Source organism: Mixophyes fleayi, chromosome 2 (assembly GCF_038048845.1).
Source record: "Mixophyes fleayi isolate aMixFle1 chromosome 2, aMixFle1.hap1, whole genome shotgun sequence".
In the NCBI taxonomy this organism is placed as follows: Eukaryota; Metazoa; Chordata; class Amphibia; order Anura; family Limnodynastidae; genus Mixophyes; species Mixophyes fleayi.
Window position 1 is genome coordinate 12858795 of NC_134403.1, and position 23399 is coordinate 12882193.

Consider the following 23399-nt stretch of genomic DNA (forward strand, 5'->3'; position numbering starts at 1 on the left):
TTTTTCCTTTCCTTTCCATTTCCTTTCCTTTTCCTTTTCGTTTCCATTATTTCAATTTCCTTTCCTTTCCCTTCCTTTCCCTTCCCTTCCTTTCCTTTCCCTTTGTCCCTTTTCCTTTTCCTTTCCCTTAACTGTCCTTTAATTCATAGCCTACTGCTGGTATTGGGAATTTCAGGGGACCCCATTATTTTTGCCACACAGATTTTGCTAATATCAACCTCAGCCTATCTTGGCAACATTAGCACCTCATTGTTTTTTTTTTTTCTAATTTTATATTTTTATATATTTTTTTTTCTAATTTTTTGACAGCAATGACAAGCTCCGTGCTTATGAAAGATAATCAACACCGATTTTTCACCAAGGGAAGAGTAGCTGCAGATACTTCTCCTAGAGGCATATACAGTCATGGCCAAAAGGTTTGAGAATGACACAAATATTATTTTTCACAAAGTTTACAGCCTTTATTTTTTATGATGGCAATTTGCATATACTCTAGAATGTCATGTAGAATGATCAGATGAATTGCAATTAATTTCAGAGTTCCTCTTTGCCATGACAATGAACTTTATCACAAAAAACAACATTTCCACTGCATTTCAGCCCTGCCACAAAGGACCAGCTGACATCAGGTCAGTGATTCACTCATTAACACAGGTGAGAGTGTTAACAAGGACAAAGTTGGAGATCACTCTGTCATGCTGATTGATTTAGAATAACAGATAGGAAACTTTAAAAGGAGGGTGGTGCTTGAAATCATTGTTCTTCCTCGGTTAACCATGGTTACCTGTAAGGAAACACGTGCAGTCTTCATTGCTTTGCACAAAAGGGCTTCACAGGCAAGGATATTGCTTCTAATAAGATTGCACCTAAATCAATCATTTATCAGATCATCAATAACTTCATGGAGAGAGGTTCAATAGTTGTGAAGAAGGCTTCAGGGCACCCAAGAACGTCCAGCAAGCACCGGGACTGTCTCCTAAAGTTGATGCAGCTGTGGGATCGGGGCACCAACAGTGTAGAGCTTACTCAGGACTGGCAGCAGGCAGGTGTGAGTGCATCTGCACGCACAGTGAGGCGAAGACTTTTGGAGGATGGCCTGGTGTCAAGAAGGCCAGCAAAGAAGCCACTTCTCTCCAGGAAAATCAACAGGGACAGACTGATATTCTGCAAAAGTTAGAAGAATTCTACTGCTGAGGACTCGGGTAAAGTCATTTTCTCTGATGAATCCCCTTTCAGATTGTTTGGGGCATCTGGAAAAATGCTTGTCCAGAGAAGGAAAGGTGAGCGCTACCATCAGTCCTGTGTCATGCCAACAGTAAAGCATCTTGAAGCGATTCATGTGTGGGATTGCTTCTCAGCCAAGGGAGTGGGCTCGCTCACAATTTTGCCTAAGAACACAGCCATGAATAACATCCTAAGAGCAACTTCTCCCAACCATCCAAGAACAGTTTGGTGATGAACAGTGCCTTTCCAGCATGATGGAGTACCTTGCCATAAGGAAAAAGTGATAACTAAGTTGCTCGGGATAAAAGCATCAAAATTTTGGGTCCATGGCCAGGAAACTCCCCAGACCTTAATCCCATTGAGAACTTGTGGTCAATCCTCAAGAGACAGGTGGACAAACAAAAACCCACAAATTCTGACAAACTCCAAGCATTGATTAGGCAAGAATGGGCGGCCATCAATCAGTATGTGGCCCAGAAGCATTGACAGCATGCACGGGCAAATTTCAGAGGTCTTCAAAAAAAAGGGTCAACACTGCAAATATTGACTCTTTGCATAAACTTAATGTAATTGTCAATAAAAGCCTTTGACAATTTTGAAATGCTTGTAATTTTGCTTCAGTATACCATAGCAACATCTGACAAAAAGGTCTAAAAACACTGAAGCAGCATAGTTTGTGAAAAACAATATTTGTGTCATTCTCAATTCTTTTGGCGATAACGGTATGTCGCTGCTTCCCACTCTACATGGTGTGTAAGTTGTGTTAACACCCTCTTTTTCTGCTCTAGCAATACCAGCATGCCCCTTCACTTCAGATCTCTACATGTAATCTTTTCTACTCTACATACACAGTAAGGAAAAGCACATTTTGTGTGTCTGTGTTGAACTTATTTTCCACTCTACTTGAGACCCATTGTGTCCAACTCTACAGAACTAGCATATAAACCAGGTTTGCATCAGGAGCAACAAGAGCAGTGCAGTCAATGCGTGCAGCTGTGTTAGTAGTAAATTAGCAAGCTGTATTACTCTATTTGTATAATAATGTAATGAAGTGTCAGATACACAGCAAACAATAGTGTCTGGACAATGATATTAATAAATGGGAAAGTCACATTTACCATGTAAAAATTATTTAAATACAACTAAATGTAATTAAATGAAGTGAAATATGAAAATATGTTAAGTAATCATCATCATCATCAGCTATTTATATAGCGCCACTAATTCCGCAGCGCTGTACAGAGAACTCATTCACATCAGTCCCTGCCCCATTGGAGCTTACAGTCTAAATCCCCTAACATACACACACACAGACTGAGAGAGACTAAAGGCAGTTTAATAGCAGCCAATTAACCTACCAGTATGTTTTTGGAGTGTGGGAGGAAACCGGAGCACCCGGAGGAAACCAACACAAACACAGGGAGAACATAAAAACTCCACACAGATAAGGCCATGGTCGGGAATCGAACTAATGACCCCAGTGCTGTGAGGCAGAAGTGCTAACCAGGAAGCCACCGTGCTTCCCAGTGCAAATAGACAGCTGCAACTTCATATAATATAGCAGAAGCAGCTATTTATTGCTGAAATCATCATCATCATTATGTATTCTAGCACCCGTAACAGATACTCTTCCTGGAAGGTGTATATGTGTTGGCAAACAGGTCTACCTCAGTCGCTATCACATGAACATGCCCTTGCTGTACTCAGCCTATGCTCAACTGTCTCTTCCCTCCTCAATTCCACCTCTCCAGTCTAATGAGTATCAAATGTAAGATAGGGTCAAATCTACGTAAGGATGCATGCGCATGTATTTCCTGGAACACATAAACAAAATGGAAATTTGTATTTTACGCTAATAAAACAGATGTACATCCAAGAGGCCCTATATCTCTAATCTTCTGTAATAACCTGTGCCTAATTGAATATTACTGAAGATTAAAGTCTCAGTTTGACAGCAAGCACAGTGACCAATGAAATCCACCATGAGGCCTCAGTGGTGCTCAATCCTGCTCCCCCCACTTCACATACCAGTTTCACATGATAACTAAAGGGAACACTCATAATGCTTTAATCTACTATGAGACTAATTTAAACAACAGTTTCATAGTGCTAGAAATTGAAATATGCTAAAGTTCATTAGAATATACAGTAGGTCCTTCATCCTAAACTCACATTATATCTCAAAAAGGTCATATTTGCACTCAGGTTGGATGGGGAAGTTCTATGCCAAATTGCTGTCATGGAATCCAAGGTCTCAGTACAAAACTCCTCAATGGTCAAGCAGCGTACTGTACAATCTACAAGGTTCTTGTTTACTATTGTTAGAAGTATACATTAAAAGGAAATCAATATACATTTTGCTTAATGCATTCTTATTTCTCACTTTTATTTTGCATGCTTTGAAAGTCTGTATAAATATGTGCAAGCCTACAGGAAATTAGCCTAGCACAGTGTATAGCATGCAAGATAAGAGGGTGTAATTAAACCTAAGACATCAGATCAGTCATGTGTAACAAGACTGTAAAACTGTCTCTCCAACTTTTAAACCACATCTTACCTCTTGGGACCCACTTAGTATTTAATCGCAGTATAATGTGCATTCAAGTTTAACCTTCCCATTACTGCAGTATAAATGGTACACTTGGCACCTCTGAGAGTGCCACAAAATAAAGGTCAGTGATGTAATATTCTATAGGGAACCTTACTTTGAGACTATAAATATATGCATCTGAGATGAAACTACAGTGCTGAGGACTCAAGCAGAAGATATCTGGACCTGTATCTATACTGCAATGCTTAACATATCTGTGTGAGTAAATTTAATTAGCTTTAGATACAAAATCTATCTAAAATTATTCCACATGCATATGTTCTAAATTATTTTATGTTTCAACTTATTTAAAGATTTAAATTTTTATTACATTTAAACATTGCATTTGTACGGATATTCTTTCTATTTTTCATTTACATCCCATAATATTTTTTATACTAGACTTAAATCTTTACTAGTTATGTACCTAGAGGTAAGTATATGAAATGAAGTAGACCAATTTGAATTTAAATTTGTATATCATTTGAAATATTATTTATATTACTTTATTTTGTTTTCATTTTTTATTTCTTTTCTTTCTGTCCATTTATGTGTCTAATATTAAATCTGATAGATGCTGTACACCTTGTGTACTTGTAAAGGTACTAGGTATTGTGCTTCATTAGTTCTACTGGATCATTAGATACTGTTTGTTTGTTTATTTCTTTTAAAATAAAGCGTGTTGATATAAATAATTAAAGTTAATTAATTAATAAAATTGACAATAATAAAAATTAAAATAAAGTAAACATTTAAATATAATGTAAGCTATTACTACATTAAACAAAGTGAAGATTATAACAATAAAATAATAATAAAAATAATTTGAACATGATATAACATAAAAAAACATAATAAAATAAATAATATAAAAATAATATTGAATAAATAAATTAAAAATGTGGGTCCGAGATGTTTGTGGGTTGTGGTTAATGTGCTGGTATTGTCCTCTCCCATCCCTAGTCAGCTTAGGAAAGAGGTTGTGCTCCTGTCCAGTCCATAGTTGTCCTATTTAAATCCATGACAAGTAGTTGAAAATAATGCAAATTTTTCACTGCTTAATTGCAACCCTCATTTAAATACTTTCTAGCCATTTAAATCAGTCTGTCATTTCTGGTTTTTCTGTTTCAATCTATATTCAAAGCAAACAAATTATTGAGCATTTTGTATGTTTTGCAAGGCATGTGGGTAACTTAAATACTTCAATAATCATTGCATTTTCCTGCTGATTGCAAGAGAGGATTATCAGTAAAAATCCTTGATTAAAAAATGATCTAGTGCTCTCTCTGTGTCAATCAAAGTTGGATCCCCCAGTTTTACCTAAAAAATTAGAAAAAGTAGTGACATTACATCCAGGAGTTACTCTATTCATTCTAGCTTGAAAAAAATTGTGAATTAATTAAAGGACACCACATTGATCATCAAAATATTTTGAGCATCCCACAAACCTTCTAAAAATCAATTGAAATTTCAATAATTTGGCAAACAAGATGTGACATGCTGTGATATCACTTCCGGGTGGAAAGCCTTGGAAAATTGGGTGAATGGATAAAGGGTATTTAAACGGAGAACAAGCCACTACAAAAGAACATTAATCTGTATCGAAGCTCGATTTGTGCGAAAAATTGCTGTGAGATTCGGTTTTGCTCATCTCCAATGAAAAGAGTTGTATCATATAAATGTATTTTCTTCATTATGGTAAGTTTTCCTTATTGTGTTGACACAAGAAGTGCGTAATAATTTGTAAAATATGTATTTTCTTGTTTGTACTGGAATATATCTAGTTTTGAAAAAGTGTAAAATAAAATAAAATTAACTAATATTTTTCTAAATATAAACTGGGGCTATGACAAAGTAACATTATAAAAGAGCATCTAGTTACAAAAAACTATAACCTAAATAATAGTTATGTAGAACAGAAGGGATTTTTATTTATTTTTAACTTTGTTTTATATTTCTCTCCGGCGGTGCTAAGTTTAATATTTTATAGAAATGTAATTATTATATTTGTATATACCACCATTCCTTTCTTGATGTTTGTGATTTAAATTAGTTTTCACATTTATAGTATGTATTGAGCATGTACTATTATTATATGTTAATTATTTGAAGGGCTCTAGGTATTTGATTAGTAGGGAAACATTACTTTATTACGTATTTTATTTGATTAAATATTACTACGGACATTAGGGGCAATTTGATATGTATTATTGATCAGTTGAGATTAAATTATTTGAGATTATATGCATAAATTTATAGTTTTTTAATGGTTATTCTCATGGTATAATAAAAACTTGACTATGCATTACACTGTTGTCTTAGAATATATATTGTATAACATGATTGTTATGTTAATATTCAATTTCCTAATTTGAGTTGGTTTAATAAAGAAAATTCTAACTCATAGCCACTGTTAAGTATATCTTGATGAAGTCCATTTCATGGGCAAAATGTGAACCAATTTCATTTGATAGGTGACAATCTGTAATCATCCTGCTTGCTCTGCTGATGTCAAGACATTACCATGTATGAGATGGGGATAAATACCAATTTAGGCAGCACAGGAATTATACATAAATTACCATTACACTGTAGTCTTGCGTTTCACTAAAAGGTTAAAGAACCTTACAAATGGTGAAATAGCGTTTCCTAGAGGTGAGTTGAATTGTTGAGACCCCTTTATCAGGGAGAAGTAGGGGCATGTATGAGGGGCCCCATTTGAATTTTCTACCAGCACATTTTTGTTATTAAAAGAAAGTTTCTATTTTCAGTGTATTATTGTTAATTTTTCACATTTCCATTTAATGCAGTTTGCAGAAAGAAAAGCTTTTTATGCCACTTTATTGTAGTTTATTGTCTTCAGTTAATTACATTGTATTCCTATTAAGAAAAAATTGCAACTTGGCCTTAACTTAACTTTTTACATTTGACAACAAGGTTTCCACCACTATATATTTTTTTTATTAGTTGAAGAAATACCCTTCTAATTGTTTGACAGCTCACATTGTTAACTTTATTGTACTCAGTAGGTTTATTTAGCACATTTTGGAAGCTGTACATTTTCATTTCACAGAAAGAAAGACCACCCCATTCAAAAAAAAAAATACAATGTAATATAATGTACAACAGGAGCATAGAATAGAATTGTCTAGCTTTTTTTGTTCCATTCAAATGTACTCAAGGGGGGAAGGTTTTCAGCTTTAAAGAAGTCGATATAACCACATTGTTTCAGTTCAAATAGCAATGAATAAAATGTTCATTATTTTGAGGGCTTGTCGCTCCTTTTCGGTTGTAAAGCTGTAAAAAATTACAATGTTTATCTACTTAACTATATTTATAAGGCTTGATAGATATACAGCACTAAAGAGTGAGAGGAAGTTTTTTCCCAAAAAAGTTTTCTTTAAATCGTGGGAAATTTAAACATTGAAAAAGTCCTACTGAACCACCAAGAATTGGTCAAAACCCTTACATACTATTTTACTGTACACATTGTGGAGATAAATTAATTAAGATTCATTAGTTGGAGTAGCTAAATTCCTGATTTGGATTTCCACTAACAGTAAGAAAGCTGTCATAACAAAGCTTCTATGGGTTTTAAATCATACTTTTCTAACCCCTATGCCGAGTTCTTTCCCCATGTAATGAGACAATTTTACCACTTTTGGGCTGGTCACATTCCAACATCGATATTAGTTCTGTTTCTCTACGGAAACCTCAAATATCATACCTTCTTTTTTTAGAAGACTTTGTTAATTCCAAAAATGCCAATGGTTTCTTTACAACACAATACTGGAATTCTAGTAGTTTCTAAAATGTGGTAAAATAGTGAAAAAAATCAAGTTTTTCATGCATATTGCCAAATAAAAGTTTGGGAATATTTGCATGACATGGATAGTCACCTTGCTGAGTAGCTCAATAACTCCTGAAAACAATGGTACCACAATTTCAAGAGGATCTTTTTTATTAGCTGTAGAGTAGTGCACATATTCTCTGGTGATTATAAATGTTCACCAGACAATAAAAACAAGGGGGTAAATGTATGAACCTCTGGATTCTTCAACTCCGGCGAGTTCAGCGTCTTCAGTGCTTAAATTTAAAGCTGCGCTGCCTTGTAAAGGGAAGTTTCCCTTTACAAGGCAGCGCCACTTTAAATTTAAGCGCTGAAGACGCTGAACTCGCCGGAGTTGAAGAATCCGGGGGTTCATACATTTACCCCCAGGGCAACACTGTTTGGAAGAGCAGACTACCTTCTTTCAAACAATGGTATCCTAATGTCAATTGGACCATTATGGAGAAAATAAAGACTCTTTTAGTGATCAAAAGAAAATATATGGTAATTTACCTCTTTCAAATGACCATAACCCCATATCTGTCAGAAATCAGAATGAGGGAGATTGGGGTACTTTAAGAGCCTCCCACATCCGTGGGCTATTTTCCCCTAATGCTGGACCTGCTATGTGGCCTCTGTTTTGCATTCAAATTGTGCTATATTTGTTTCAAGTCAATTTTATATATAAACTATAATTGATTCAGTATATTATTATCATTGTGTTATAAACATATCATGAACTCATTGCTGTTGCATATTTGTGTCCCCTTTCAAGCTTCAAAATTTCCAGAAAAGTTGTCAGGAGTCAGTCTCCGATGGCGAACTCCACATCTGTCCATTGGAATATCACCCAGCTGTCCACCATTAATGAACGAGTTGATGAGATCTCCCGAACAGTTCTTGTCATCTTGACAATTTTGTGTTTCATTGTCTTCGTCTACTTCATCACAGTTCTCCTGAATGTCTTCTTTAGCTCTCCTCACATGCGAGAAAACGCTCGATATGTTCTCTTCGCTCACATGCTCATCAATGACACATTATATCTTGCCTTGGGAATTTTACTTTTACTTTCATCCCTGTACATTATATATTTCCCTATGCCTTTATGTTGCATCATTCTCACTCTGGCAGCCTCTTCATTTCGGGTTACTCCATACAACCTTGCCGTCATGTCTCTGGAACGTTACATAGCAATATGTTTTCCCCTGAGACACTTAGAGTTTTGCACTGCAGGGGGAGCTAAATCAGCAATAGCCATGGTTTGGGTCATTGGATTTGCCCCAAGTATTGCAGATTTGACTGTCATTATCTACTCATATAAATACACATTTTTATCTTTTAATGTGTTGTGTGACCTTTCAATGTTCATGATAAGCCCACTTCAAAATATAATTAGATCTTTCATCCATATTCTCAGTTTCACCATAGTGGCATTAATAATTATATTTACTTACATTAAAGTTATGCTGGTTGCCAGGAAGTTTGGTTCAGGTAGATCTTCTGCTTTCAAAGCTGGAAGAACGGTGATGCTTCATGCAGTCCAGCTCATGTTATGCATGATATCTTTCATCTCCTCTCTAACAGAGACATTCTCTCCAGATTACATAACTTTCATGCTGATATCCAACTTCCTCATATTCACCTGTTTGCCCAGGTTCCTCAGTCCTGCGATTTATGGGATAAGGGATGAAGCATTTTCTAAATATATAAGAAAATTGTACTCTGGCAAATTTTAAGCTAGAACATGTGCAAATGGTTCAGTAAATATATTTGAAATTCTAAAGGGTTGTGTGGAATATTTTATGGTAAAGTGCATTATTTATCAACTAAAAGTAGTTCAGGAACTCAGTAATGATGTGTAGAACAGATAAACCTGCAACACAACTCAATTTAGATGTTACGGCCAAGAGACACAGCAATATAAAACATATATACTATCTGATCATGTACCATACAAGGAACAAACAATTCACTGTCAATTTAACACCTCACAAGGATCTGTAATGCTAAAAGCAGATATCTCTCCCTCAGAGGGTCACATTACACACAGACAACAGAAGAAGATTTTCCACATACTTTTATTAACTCAGTAACCTTTAAATTGTAACCCTTATATTGCCTTCTCATTCTTTACATACATTTTCAATACATATTACATGGTCTCTTTTTACAAATCTGTCCATTCAGCTTTGTCACTTGTCAAACTTACTTTGTTAAAAGTAGCTATGTACAATATCTCACTGAAAAGCTGTATGCTTTTCATACAGTCCTTTCTCCTAGGTTATACTATAGAGGTCCTGAATAAGTTTCTGCTAAATCTGTCTGTCCAGATACTTAATGCTGCTAGATGCCTAGTCACGAAACACTGATTTTTGGTAAGTATGAAAAAATGTCAGCATACTTAAATAAGAAAACCCCCAAATTCTCTCAAATTTGGGCCGATTGGTTCATATACAATAGCCCCTCTGGCCCAGCCCCAATGCCTGCTCAAGCTCAAAATATTTTGGCTATCTTCCTATGAACAGGGTCGGGTAGGCCAAATTCTGTTCTATTTTTAGGTAGGATAATACTAGAGATGCTCTGGCTAGGATTTCTGAAAACCAAACCCATCCGAACTTAGGGGATCCGAGTAGGCTCGCGAGCCAGCTCATTACTTTTGCGTATCCTTGGATCTGAAAAGAGGCAAAACGTCATTGTTGCATTGTCGGATCTTGCGGGTTTTGGATTCCATAAGTAACTCCCCCCCCAGGAGATCCAGTGTCATTGCTCACACAGAAACAGGGGTAGCAGTGTTCTTGTCACTCTCCAGTCTCTAGTGACATTGCTCAGTGTCATTGCTCACACAGAAACAGGGGTAGCAGTGGTTTTGTCACTCTCCAGTCTCCAGTGACATTGCTCAGTGTCATTGCTCACACAGAAACAGGGGTAGCAGTTTTCTTGCCACTCTCCAGTCTCCAGTGACTTTGCTCAGTGCCATTGCTCATACAGAAACAGGAGGGGTAGCAGTTTTGTTGTCATTTGACAAAAATTGACTGGAAATGATTGGAAATTAATGTTATTGAGGTTAATAATAATGTATGGATAAAAAAGATCCAAATTATGTGATATTAGCAAAAAAAATATGGATTTTAGAAACAAATCGGGATGCAAAACCAAAACCAAAACACGCAAGGGCGGTTTTGCCAAAACCAAAATCAAAACACAAAGTTAATCCAGATCCAAAACCAAAACACGGCGATCAGTGAACATCTCTAGATAGTACATGATTCACAGGTCTAACTGGTCGCCTATCACCGGGGTTTCCAGGTGTGGTCTCATCATTCCCCACCTTTCCTTCCTCCTCCCCCTCTTTACTTATGCATACACCTGTATACCCTACTGTATGCCTCATTTCATTTGTGTTTGCCCACATGTATTTGTGCAGAATATTTGTCTATTGCATACCTAAAATTATAAATAAAGGTATTAAAAAAATAGAAAAGCTGTATGCTACAACCTATACACAACATACATTTGATATAAAAATGAAGACACAGTACATTTATTAATATACTGCTGTAGAGTGCTCAGACTGCATGCTCTTTTAGTTATTTTGCCATTCAGAACCAAAGACTTATGAATTATGGGGAAATCATTATTTATTGATTAAGGGGGCAAAAATAATTCAGGATCCTTATGCAGTAACCCCATGGCAACTCCAATAGTTCATCTGTAGAAAAAGGCAATGACATCAACATGTGACCAAAACAGAATTGTGTTTATTTGTTTCGATTTACAGGACCAACATGGCTGCATGCTGCAGAAACAGTACAGCTGCAAAATTTGGAAGAATCTGTCACCACTCAGACAGAGTGGGATGAGTACACGTCATAACCCTCCATGTTGTCAAAATGTATTCTGCACCTCCTGCTGGAAAGTATCGATACTAGAGATGCTCTGGCTAGGATTTCTGATAACCAAACCCATCCGAACTTAGGGGATCCGAGTAGGCTCGCGAATCGGCTCGGTACTTTTGCACGCCCTTGGATCTGAATGGAGGCAAAACGCCATTGTTGCGTTGTCGGATCTCGCGGGTTTTGGATTCCATAAGTACCTCCCTCCCCAAGAGATCCAGCACCTTTGCTCACACAGAAACAGGGGTAACAGTGTTCTTGTCACTCTTCAGTCTCCAGTGACATTGTTCAGCGACATTGCTCACACAGAAACAGGGGTAGCAGTGTTCTTGTCACTCTCCAGTCTCCAGTGACATTGCTCAGTGTCATTGCTCACACAGAAACAGGGGTAACAGTGTTCTTGTCACTCTTCAGTCTCTAGTGACATTGCTCAGTGACATTGCTCACACAGAAACAGGAGGGGTAGCAGTGTTCTTGTCACTTGACATAAATTGACTGGAAATGACTGGTAACTAAAGTTATTGAGGTTAATAATAATGTAGGAACAAAAAAAGAGCCAAATTATGCGATTCCAGCAAAAAATATATGGATTTTAGAAAAATAATATGGATTCAAACCAAAACACATGAGGGCGGTTTTGCCAAAACTACAGTCAAAACCAAAACATGAAGTTAATCCAGATCCAAAACCAAAACCAAAACATGGGGGTCAGTGAACCTCTCTAATCGATTTCCATTTAATAAAAATGACTGAGCCTTAATGCTAACTGTGTTGCTGCTGTTTCCCAGTTAGAATATGATTTGTTAACACACTTAACTCTTATGTCTACCTCATAGTTGATAACTATCACGGAATGTCCGGGAGACTCACAAATTTTTGGGAGCTCTCCCGAGCTCCTGAGAGAGCAGGGCAAGTTCCCGGATCCTGCCCGCTGTGTTGAAGTTAGGGGGGGGGGGGGGGTCCTGTCCCTTGCTATAATAGGCCGAAATTGGTATTGTATAACATAGTATATATACAAGTTAATTTAGGTTTTATATTATGTGTTGAAAAGAGGGGTTAAATTTACCCAACCACACCTGCACTTTATTTCCCACAGTGAATTGACTGTGGCAAAAATAATTTCCCAGTAACAAGTCAAGTAATCCCCATGGTCAACGAAGGGTGGGTACTGGGCATTTTCAAATAAAGGATAATCTTGCTTGGATCTCCTTCCTTAGCTGAATCATAATTTTATATATATATAAAAACAGAAACAGACTTAGATCCTCTGCACTCTCCATGTACAGACTGGGGTGCAAGAGGGGGTTTCCCACATTGTATAGGTAAAAAACAGGGATACTCTGCACTCTCTAAACACATAATTAATGCTGTACTAAATACTTTTCTATATTAAAAACAGGGAATGTTAGTTCCACATATTGCAATATATGTTAAGCCGACCAACTCACTTCAAAGTCTTCCCATTCTGGTCAGTCCTAACATGACCAAATGCTATGGCCGTAACTAGGCAGGTGCGGGTGGTGCTGTCAGCCCAAGGGGGCGCAGCAGCCGCCCACTACCTGCCTCTGGGCCTTCACATGCGTTCCACTGCGGAAGTTGAGGGCTGAAGTCTCTCTCTCTCTCATACCCCTGCACCAATCTCTGTAAAGTTACAACTATGACTCCATTATGAGGAGAAATTCTTTACAGTTAACACATATATAATTAAATTATGTATTCTAAAAAGTACACATAGATTGATTGTATATATATATATATATATATATATATATATATATATATATATATATATATATATATATATATGCATTGCATTTACAATACATGTTTTATATTGACAGATTTGTTTTCCTTAATTTCCACATTAATTTAACTAGATTGATAGTGACCTGTTTTTTCCTCTATTCTTTGTGTTTTTCCATAGCCCTTTTCTCAGCTAATAGTCAGATGTTTAGGGAGCCAGTCTTCCTTACCTGTTTCATGTATAAATTGTAGTTAGGGAGTAGATCTAGAAGGTCGGACCTGGGATTACATATGAGAGACTCCTTAATTCATGGAAGTAACAATTGCTTCAGGAACACTCAGCATGGATTGGTCATAGACCTTACCTGAGTCTGCCTGGTAGGCCAATGGCCCCAAATAATACCATGGTCCATTTGGGGGAGGAGAATTCAGTGCATTTGGCTGTGTGTGTGTGTGTGTGTGTGTGTGTGTGTGTGTGTGTGTGTGTGTGTGTGTGTGTGTGTGTGTGTGTGTGTGTGTGTGTGTGTGTGTGTACATCTGTGCCTTATTCAGCAACCTCATATGTCATTGTTCTGTTTCTGTCTGACTTTTTTTGAGCTGATTTGTTACTACAGCACTACATAGTTTTTGTTGTGCCTTACAAAACAATAGATAATGATGGGAGGTATTTAAAAGCAATGCCATTAAATAACGTTTTCAACAATATGGAGGATATTTGTATACAGGCCAATATTTTGGTTTCATAAACCCATAGGAGCTTTCATTTTTCATTTTTACTCATTGAACTTCTCAATATACTGGTATATTACCATCTACCAAAAACATATTACTTATCCACAGTGATGTCCAATTATCTCTCTAATTAATCCAGTAGCCCTTAATCTATCTCTCTCTCTCTCTCTCTCTCTCTCTCTCTCTCTCTCTCTCTCTCTCCCTCTCTCTCTCATCCCACTAAGTGCAATAAAAGTTATACACATGTTAAACTAAATATTGTTTGGAAAAAATAAATTAGTGGAGAAAAATTTGCAGACAGGACTCCATCACTTCTGAAGTGGTGACAGATGGGGACATTATAGACCCCTTTATGTTGTAAATTCATTTTTCATGCACAGGTCCACGCACAGGTCTAAACAAGCACACAGAGGAAAAGGAATAAGATCATTTAAAGGAATCATGGAGAAACAAACCAAACACCTACAGCAAGCAATGGAAGGAGGGACAAATTAAATACATTGAGAGGGAAAATAAACTAAAAGTTCAGGTAGTGGCAGCAATAACTAATATCAGGGATGGATAAGACACGTTTACATATTATCTGACATTCCCCCAGTGAAGAGATGTAAATCAGTGATACTGACAGCAGATAATAGCTTTAGGTGATTGGTCGCCTGTGAGACCCCTTGTACCTCACCTTACAGAGGGGCTTCTTCTCCTCCATGCTTCTGTGCTCATGTTTGGGGTCCGCAGACATGTAACAGAATTCTTTCAGTAAAGTGCTAGTCACACCCCCACATTAGATTGGCCACACCCACTTGGCAAACGTCACTCCCACTTAGATGGGGGGCGCCGGTGCCCTGTCTCGCCCAGAGCACTAAAATGTCTAGTTACGGCACTGTCAAATGCTATGCTATTTTATCTGGGCTTAAGGCTTACCTGCTCACGGCTTTTAAAGGCAAGTCTTTCCCAAGCACTAGCAGCCATGGGGGACCTGGGACTTACCTGACACAAGTTGTAATTAATTGATGTAAAGAATGGGGTGCAAGAGTGATGGGACTTATATTGTATAAACAAAAACAGATGTAGATCCTATGCACTCTCCATGTACAGACTGGGGTGCAAGAGGGGGTTGCCCATATTGTATAGACAAAAAACAGGGATACTCTGCACTCTCTAAACACATAATTAATGCTGTACTAAATACTTTTCTATATTGGAAGAAGGGAATGTTAGTTCCACATGTTGCAAGATATGTTAAGCTGATAAAATAGCATAGCATTTGATCATGTTAGGACTGACCAGAATGGAAAGACTTTGGCTTGAGTTCGTCAACTTACCATATATTGCAATAAGTGGAACTAACATTCCCTGCTTTTAATATAGAAAAGTATTTAGTACAGCATTAATTGTGTGTTTGGAGAGTGCAGAGTATCCCTGTTTATATATATATATATATATATATATATATATATATATATATATATATATATACTGTAATCTGTGTATGCTATATTTTAAAAGCTAGGGCCACCTTGGTGAGACCAACCCCACAGATCTTGTCCCAAGCAGAGCCTGTTCTAAAAGTGGGCTACACACAGGCTATTGTCGCTGCAAGTACCTTGTATATTGTCAGTGATTAGGCTCCTTTGTTGTCATCAATTGTGGGCACACATTATCATCATCATCAACTTTTATTTATATAGCGCCAGCAAATTCCGTAGCGCTTTGGAATTGGGAACAAACATTAATAAGACAATACTGGGTAATACAGACAGACAGAGAGGTAAGAGAACCCTGCTCACAAGCTTACAATCTATAGGACAATGGGAGTTTGGTACACAAGGGCATGTTCTACATTTTATTGCACAATGGACCAGCTGGAATGCAAAGGTAAAAGTACTGAGTGGGCTGTGTGTGGCAATGTTGGTCAGATGGTTAATGTCTTGTGTTAGATGTGTAGAGGATGGTAATAGGGTAATCTAGGGAGATTAACATGGTGGTTGAGGAATATTATAACCTTGTCTGAAGAGGTGGGTTTTCAGAGAACGCTTGAAGGTTTGAAGACCAGAGGAAAGTCTTATTGTGCGTGGAAGGGAATTCCACAAAGTGGGTGCAGCCCATAAAGTCCTGTAATCGGGAATGGGAGGATGTGATGTGAGTGGAAGAGAGACGTAGATCTTGTGCAGAATGGAGGTGTCAAGTTGGGAGATATTTTGAGACAAGTGAGGAGATGTATGTCGGTGAAATTTTGTTAATGTCCTTGTATGTTAGTTTAATAATTTTATATTGGATTCGTTGAAATACAGGCAGCCAATGTAGAGACTGACAGAGTGGCTCAGCAGAGGAAGAACAGTTTGCAAGGAAAATCAGTCTAGCCGCTGCATGAAAAATAGATTTTTGGGGTTCAAGTCTGACTTTGGGAAGACCAGTATGGAGGTAATTTGCGGGAGATGATGAGTGCATGAATTAAGGTTTTTGAATTGTTTTGTGTGAGATATGTGCATATTCTGGAAATGTTCTTTAGATGTATGTAACATGACTTATATATAGAGTTGATGTGGGGAATAAACGACAGTTGTGAGTCAAGGATTACACCTAGGCAACGAGCTTGCGGGGTGGGATTTATGGTCATGTTATCAACAGAAATAGAAATGTCAGGCAGGAAGCTTCTGTTTTTTGGTGAGAATATTATTAATTCAGTTTTTGAAAGATTGAGTTTGAGTTGGCGAGAAGACCTCCAAGATGTAATGGCAGAAAGACAGTCAGTAACAGATGGTGAAAGATCAGGAGAGGATAGATAGATTTGTGTATCATCTGCATAGAGATGATACTGAAATCCAAAGGAGCTTAATAGTGTTCCAAGAGAAGTGGTGTAGATAGAGAATAGCAGAGGACCTAGGACTGAGCCTCGTGGTACTCCAACTGATAAAGGAAGCGGAGCAGAGGTGGATCCAGGGAAATTAACACTGAAAGAGCGTTTACATAGGTAGGATAAAAACCAGTGCCTTCAAGATCTAGGACAGTGCCTTCAAGACCTAGGGATTGTAGCGTTTGTATGAGGAGAGAGTGGTCAACAGTGTCAAATGCAGCCGAGAGATCCAGGAGAATTAGAAGAGAGTAATGGTTATTACTTTTTGCTGTGATCAAATTATTGACAACCTTGGTCAGCGCAGTCTCTGTGGAGTGTTGAGAGCGAAAGCCTGACTGAAGAGGAACCTATAGGTTGTTTGCTGTAAGAAAGTGTGTGAGGCGACTGTAGGCAATTCTCTCGAGAAGCTTGGAGGGGCATGGGAGCTGAGGGGGAATGAGCACAGGAGACAGGGACCTACCAATTTGTGAGGGAATGGGATCAAGAGGACAGGAGGTAGAGTAGGAAGATGAGAAGAGAGTAGAAACTTCCTCTTCATTTGTGGGATCAAATGAAGAGAGAGTGTTAGAGGGTGCTACAAAGGAATTGAGCTGATTGCTTGTCGAGACTATTATCCGCAGACTTCATGGGTATGCTGACAGCAGGGGTCCAAATGAAATGGGGACAGAGCCTCTTTCTCTATTCAACCATCGTGAGATAAAAAATTCCAATCTGGGAGCCAGAGAGGGGAGTTCGCACCATGTACCCAGGATCCATAATAGTCAGAAATGGAGCGGGGACCAGAGGAATCATCAGCTATGAATTCCTAATGCTTGGAGGTGCTCTGGAAGATTTGGCAGTATTTATTCAATATTTATGGGGGCAAAAGATATTATTAATTATTTATTCCTTATAGGGTCATTAACTATTTATTCATTACCGCATTCATACGGCATGTGAATAAAAGGAAAAATTAAATGACATGATATTCAAAAATTATTCATGGATGCCATTTAATAGTAAAACCCATCTCTCAATCAAACCAAGAGCAAAGCGTCCTCTGAAAGTTGACGTATAAGTTGTTATAGCTCAAAATGGTCCAGGGCAGATTATGACCTCTCCAGTCATAAGGAGCCTCATGTGGAAGATAGGACCAAATCTGCACACGGATGTATGTGCATGTATTTCCTGGTACACGTGAACCAAAAGGTGTACTTTATGTTAATAAAATGAATATATATCCAACTCCACAGGCCCTATATCTCTAATCTTCTGAAATAACTAGTGCCCTGTCTGAATGTTCCTGAAGATTTAGTATCTTAGTTTGACAACAAGAACAGTGGGCAATGAAATCTACCATGATGCCTCAGTGGTGTTCAAACCTTGACCCCCCACTACACATACAGTTTCCGCTGATTACTAAAAAGAACACTCATAATTCTTTAATATCTACTATGAGACTAGTTTAAGCAACTATTTCATATTGCAAGAAATTTAAATATGCCAAAGTTCATTAGAGTATACAGTAAGTCCTTCACTCTAAGCTCACATTATATCTCATAAAGGTCTTATTTGCACTCAGGTTGTATGGGGAAGTCCTATGCCACATTTCTGCCATCGACTCCAAGGCTTCAGTTCAAACCTCCTCAATGAGCAAGCAGCATACTGTACAAGCGATAAGGCACTTGTTTAATATTATTAGAAGTATACATTGAAAAGAAATCAATTTTTATTTTGTTTAATGCATTGGTATTCATCACTTTTATTTTTTCATGCAATGAAAATCTGAATATATATTTGCAAGACTACAGGCAATCAGCCTAGCACAGTGTATAGCATACAAGATAAGAGATGTGTAATTAAACCTAATACATCAGATCAGTCATGTGTAACAACACGGTGAAACTGTCTTCCCAACTTCTAAGCCACATCTTACCTTTTGGGACCCACTTAGTATCTAATCACAGTATAATGTGCATTGAAGCCTAACCTTTTCATTACTGCAGTATAAATGGTACATTTGGCACTTCCTAGAACATTACAAAATTAAGGTCAGTGATGCAAAATTCTACGGGGAATCTTACTTTGAGACTATAAATATAGGCATCTGAGATGAAACTACAGCGCTGACAATTCAAGCAGAAGATATCTGAACCTGTATCTATTCTGCAATGTTTAATATATTTGTGTGAGTAAATTTAATTACCCCTAGATACAAAACATATCTAAAATTATGACATATGCATGTGTTCTAAATTATTTTATGTTTCAACTTATTTAAAGATTTAAATATTTAATAAATATAAACATTGAATTTATGTGTAGATTTCTTATTTTTTATTTACATTGCATAATATTTTTATACTAGTCTTAAACCTATAGTGATTACTTACCCAGAGGTAAGTATATACAATTACGTATATATATTTTTAATTTTAATTTGTATATAATTGTATATGTTATTTATATTACTTTATTTTTTATGTCTTACTTTTTTATTTCTTTACTTTGTGCCCATATATGTGTCTAATTTTAAATCTGAAAGATGATGTATACCTTGTGTGCTTGGAAAAGTACTGGGTATTGTAGGTCTGTGCGTCATTATTTCTACTGGTGCATTAGAAACTGTTGGTTTCTTTCTAATTAAAGTGTGTTACTGTAAATAATGAAAGTCAAATAAAGAATACTATTGAAAATGATAAATACTATAATAATGTAAAAATAAAAATTTAATTTAAGAAATTAATACATTAAATAAAGTAAAATTGAATACAATAAAATAATAATAAAATGATTTGCACATGATACAACATAAATAAAAACAATATTTTTTTTTAACAAATATATTTTTAATAAATACAAATAAAATGTGGGTCCCAGATGTGTTTGGGTTCTGATTAATATGCTGGTAGTGTCCTCTTCCATTCCTAGTCCAGTTTGGGAAAGAGGATGTGCTCCTTATCTGATCTATAGTAGTCCAATTTGAATCCTTGAAAAGTAGTAGAAAAAAAAGCTAATATTTCCCTGTTCATCTGCAACCCTACTTTAAATATCCTCTAGCCATTTATCACAGTGTCATTTCTGTTTTTTCTGTGTCAATCTATATTTAAAACAAACAAATGTTTGAGCTTTAAGTATGCTTTGAAAATCTGTGCTTTCAAATGTATTTTACTGCTGATTGCAAGAAGGATTTATTGCTAAAAATCCTCATCTCTATGAGAAAATTTGTATCACAGCAATGTATTTTTATTCGTTAGAGTAAGTTTTCCTTATTTTGTTGACAGAAAAAGTGTGCAATAATTTATAAAATATTTTTTTCTTATTTTCACTGGAATATATCTAGTTTACAAAAAAAGTGTAAAATAAAATAGAATTAACTAACATTTTCTAAATTTACATAAATAAAAATTGGGGTTACAACTAAGTCATATTATTAAAGAGCTCCCTGTTACAAAAAATCTATGACTTGAATGTTATGTTGAACAGAAACGATTATTATTTATTTTTAACATTTTTATATTTCTCTAAGTATTATATTTTATAGAATGTAATTATTATATTTATCTTTGAGGTTTTTTATGACCACCAATCCTTACTTGATGTTGCTGATTTAAATTAATTGTTACATTTATATTACATATGCAGCATGTACTACTATTATATGTTATTTTTTCGAGGGGCTCTTGGTATTTGATCAGTAGAGGAATATTATTATGTTATCCATTTTATTGGATTAAATATTTCTACAGACCCGAGGGGCAATTTGATATGTATTATTGATCAGTTGAGATTAAATTATTTGAGATTATATGTAGAAATTGAAAACTAGCTTTTTAGTTCACATTCTCAGGTTATAATAAGAAGCTGACAATGCATTGCACTGTTGTATTATAATATATATTGTATAATATGATTGCTATGTTCTATAAAGGGTTAATATTCAATTTTCTATTGTGAGTTGAATTATAAAAGAAAAAAATAACTTATAGCCACTGTTTAATATCTCTTGGAGATGTCCATTTTAGGGTCAAAATATGTGAACTAGTTTCATTAGATAGGTGACAATCTAAAATCATCCTGTTTGTTTTGCTGAAGTCAAGACATTCCCATGTATGAGATGGGGAGAAATAACAATTTAGGCAGCACATGGAGCATACATCAATTACCATCATAGATTTAATTTGAGTTTTTCTACAAGCTAAAAGCACCTTACAAATGTGGAAATAACGTTTCTTGAAGTTGAGTTGAATTGCCAAGACCCTTTTATCGGGGAGAAGGAGGGTCATGTATGAAAGGCCCCATTTAAATCCTCTACAAGCACTTTTTTTGCTATTAGAAGACTGTTTATATTTTTAGTATATTATTTTTAATCCTTCACATTTCCATTCAATGCAGTTTTGCAAAAACAAAAGCGTGTTTGCTTGTTTGTTGTAGTTTATTGCCTTCAGTTTATTACATTGAATATTATTATATACATCTTATTAATATTTAATTGCAGCTTGGCCTTTACCCTTAAATTTTCAAGTTTTTCCACAATGTTCGTGCCACTATATTATTTTTGTATTAGTTGCCAGAATACTCTTGTTATGGTTTGGCGGCTCATAATGTTGACTTAATTGGACTCAGAAAGTTTATGCATATCATTTTGGAAGCTGTACATTTTCATTTCTCAAAACGAAAGACCACCCTATTAAAATAAATAAATAAATTGCAATGTAATGTAACGTACAATTGGAATGTAGAATAGAAATACAATGCTTGTTCCGTTCCATTCAAATGTACTCAAGGGGGAGAAATGTTCTCAGATTTGAAAATAGTTATTATTGCCACATTGGTTTCTGTTGAAATAGTAATGGGTAAATTGTTCATTACTAAAAAACAAATTTTGAGGGATCCTCACTCCTTTTCAGACATAAAACTAATAAATTACAATATTTTCTACTTAACAATATTTATAAGGCTAGATGACAAATAGAATTTAAAGGTGAGATGAGTGAATAACTCAAGTCTCCTTTTCCCCAAAGTTTTTCTTTAAGTTGTGGAAAATTTAAAACTACAAGAAGTCTTACTAAAACACGGATTGTTCAATAACCTTACATATACTGTGTTACCAGAAACACTGTAAAGGCAACTAATTAATATTTTTTTTAGAGTAGGATAAACTAATGATTTTAATTTCTTCTAACAGTAAGCATGCTGTCTGAAAGAGTCCAACTAGAGGTATCTTTGGGTTCTGTTTTGCATTCAAATTTTGTTACATTTATTTTCAGAGGTAACTTTGGGTTCTGTTTTGCATTAAAATTTTGCTACATTTATTTTCAGTCAGTATTATATATAAACTATACTTCATTCAGTGTACTATTATCATTGTGCTATGAACATATCATGAACTTATTGCTGTTGTATTCTTGTGTCCCCTTTCAAGCTTAAGCATTTCCAGAAAACTTGGCAGGAGTCAGTCTCCAATGGTCAACTCCACATCTGTCCATTGGAATATCACCCAGCTGCCCTCCATTAATGAACGAGTTGATGAGATCTCCCGAACAGTTCTTGTCATTGTGACAATTTTATGTTTCATCTTCTTCGTTTACTTCATCACAGTTCTCCTGAATGTCTTCTTTAGCTCTCCTCACATGCGAGAAAATGCGCGATATGTTCTCTTCGCTCACATGCTCATCAATGACACATTATATCTTGCCTTGGGAATTTTCCTTTTACTTACAGCCCTGTACATTATATATTTCCCAATGCCTTTATGTTGCATCATTCTCACTCTCGCAGCCTCATCATTTCGGGTTACTCCATACAACCTTGCCGTCATGTCTCTGGAACGTTACATAGCAATATGTTTTCCCCTGAGACACTTAGAGTTTTGCACTGCAGGGAGAGCTAAGTTAGCAATAGCCATGGTTTGGGTCATTGGATTTGCCCCAAGTATTGCAGATCTGACTGTCATTATCTACTCATCTGGATATATATTTTTATCTGTTAATGTGTTGTGTGATCGTACAATGCTCATTATAAGTCCACTTCAAAATATAATTAGATCTTTCATCCATATTCTCAGCTTCACCATAGTGGCATTAATAATTATATTTACTTATATTAAAGTTATGCTGGTTGCCAGGAAGTTTGGTTCAGGTGGATCTTCTGCTTTCAAAGCTGGAAGAACGGTGATGCTTCATGCAGTCCAGCTCATGTTATGCATGATATCTTTCATCTCCTCTCTAACAGAGGCATACTTCCCAAAGTACATAACTTTCATGCTGATATCCAACTTCCTCATATTCACCTGTTTGCCCAGGTTCCTCAGTCCTGTGATTTATGGGATAAGGGATGAAGCATTTAGTAAATATATAAGAAAATTGTACTCTGTCAAATTTTAAGCTACAACATGTGAAATTGTCTAGTAAAGATATTTAAAATTCTAAAGGTTTGCGTGAAATATTTTTTTATAAAGTGTTTTATTGATCAATTAAAAAGTAGTTCAGGAACTCATTTATAATTTGTAGAACAGATAAACCTGCAACACAACTCAATTTAGATAGCATGAAA

General features: G+C 36.1%; 2 protein-coding genes across 2 annotated transcripts; both read left to right on the plus strand.

Moving 5' to 3' along the window:
• Window positions 1-3984: 3984 nt before the first annotated feature.
• LOC142139776 (odorant receptor 131-2-like) lies at window positions 3985-23230 on the plus strand. Its single transcript, XM_075197645.1, has 2 exons — window positions 3985-4033; window positions 22270-23230. Exons 1-2 carry the CDS (start codon window positions 4017-4019, stop codon window positions 23228-23230), a joined length of 978 nt encoding a protein of 325 aa, XP_075053746.1. The 5' UTR covers window positions 3985-4016.
• Window positions 8437-9379, plus strand: LOC142140564 (odorant receptor 131-2-like). The gene has a single exon (XM_075198274.1). The coding sequence runs from the start codon at window positions 8459-8461 to the stop codon at window positions 9377-9379; it is 921 nt and encodes a 306-aa protein (XP_075054375.1). The 5' UTR covers window positions 8437-8458.
• Window positions 23231-23399: the final 169 nt, after the last annotated feature.

Bases quoted from the DNA above. Each gene is read 5' to 3' on its own strand.
- LOC142140564 (XM_075198274.1), top strand. From the start codon at position 8,459: ATGGCGAACTCCACATCTGTCCATTGGAATATCACCCAGCTGTCCACC.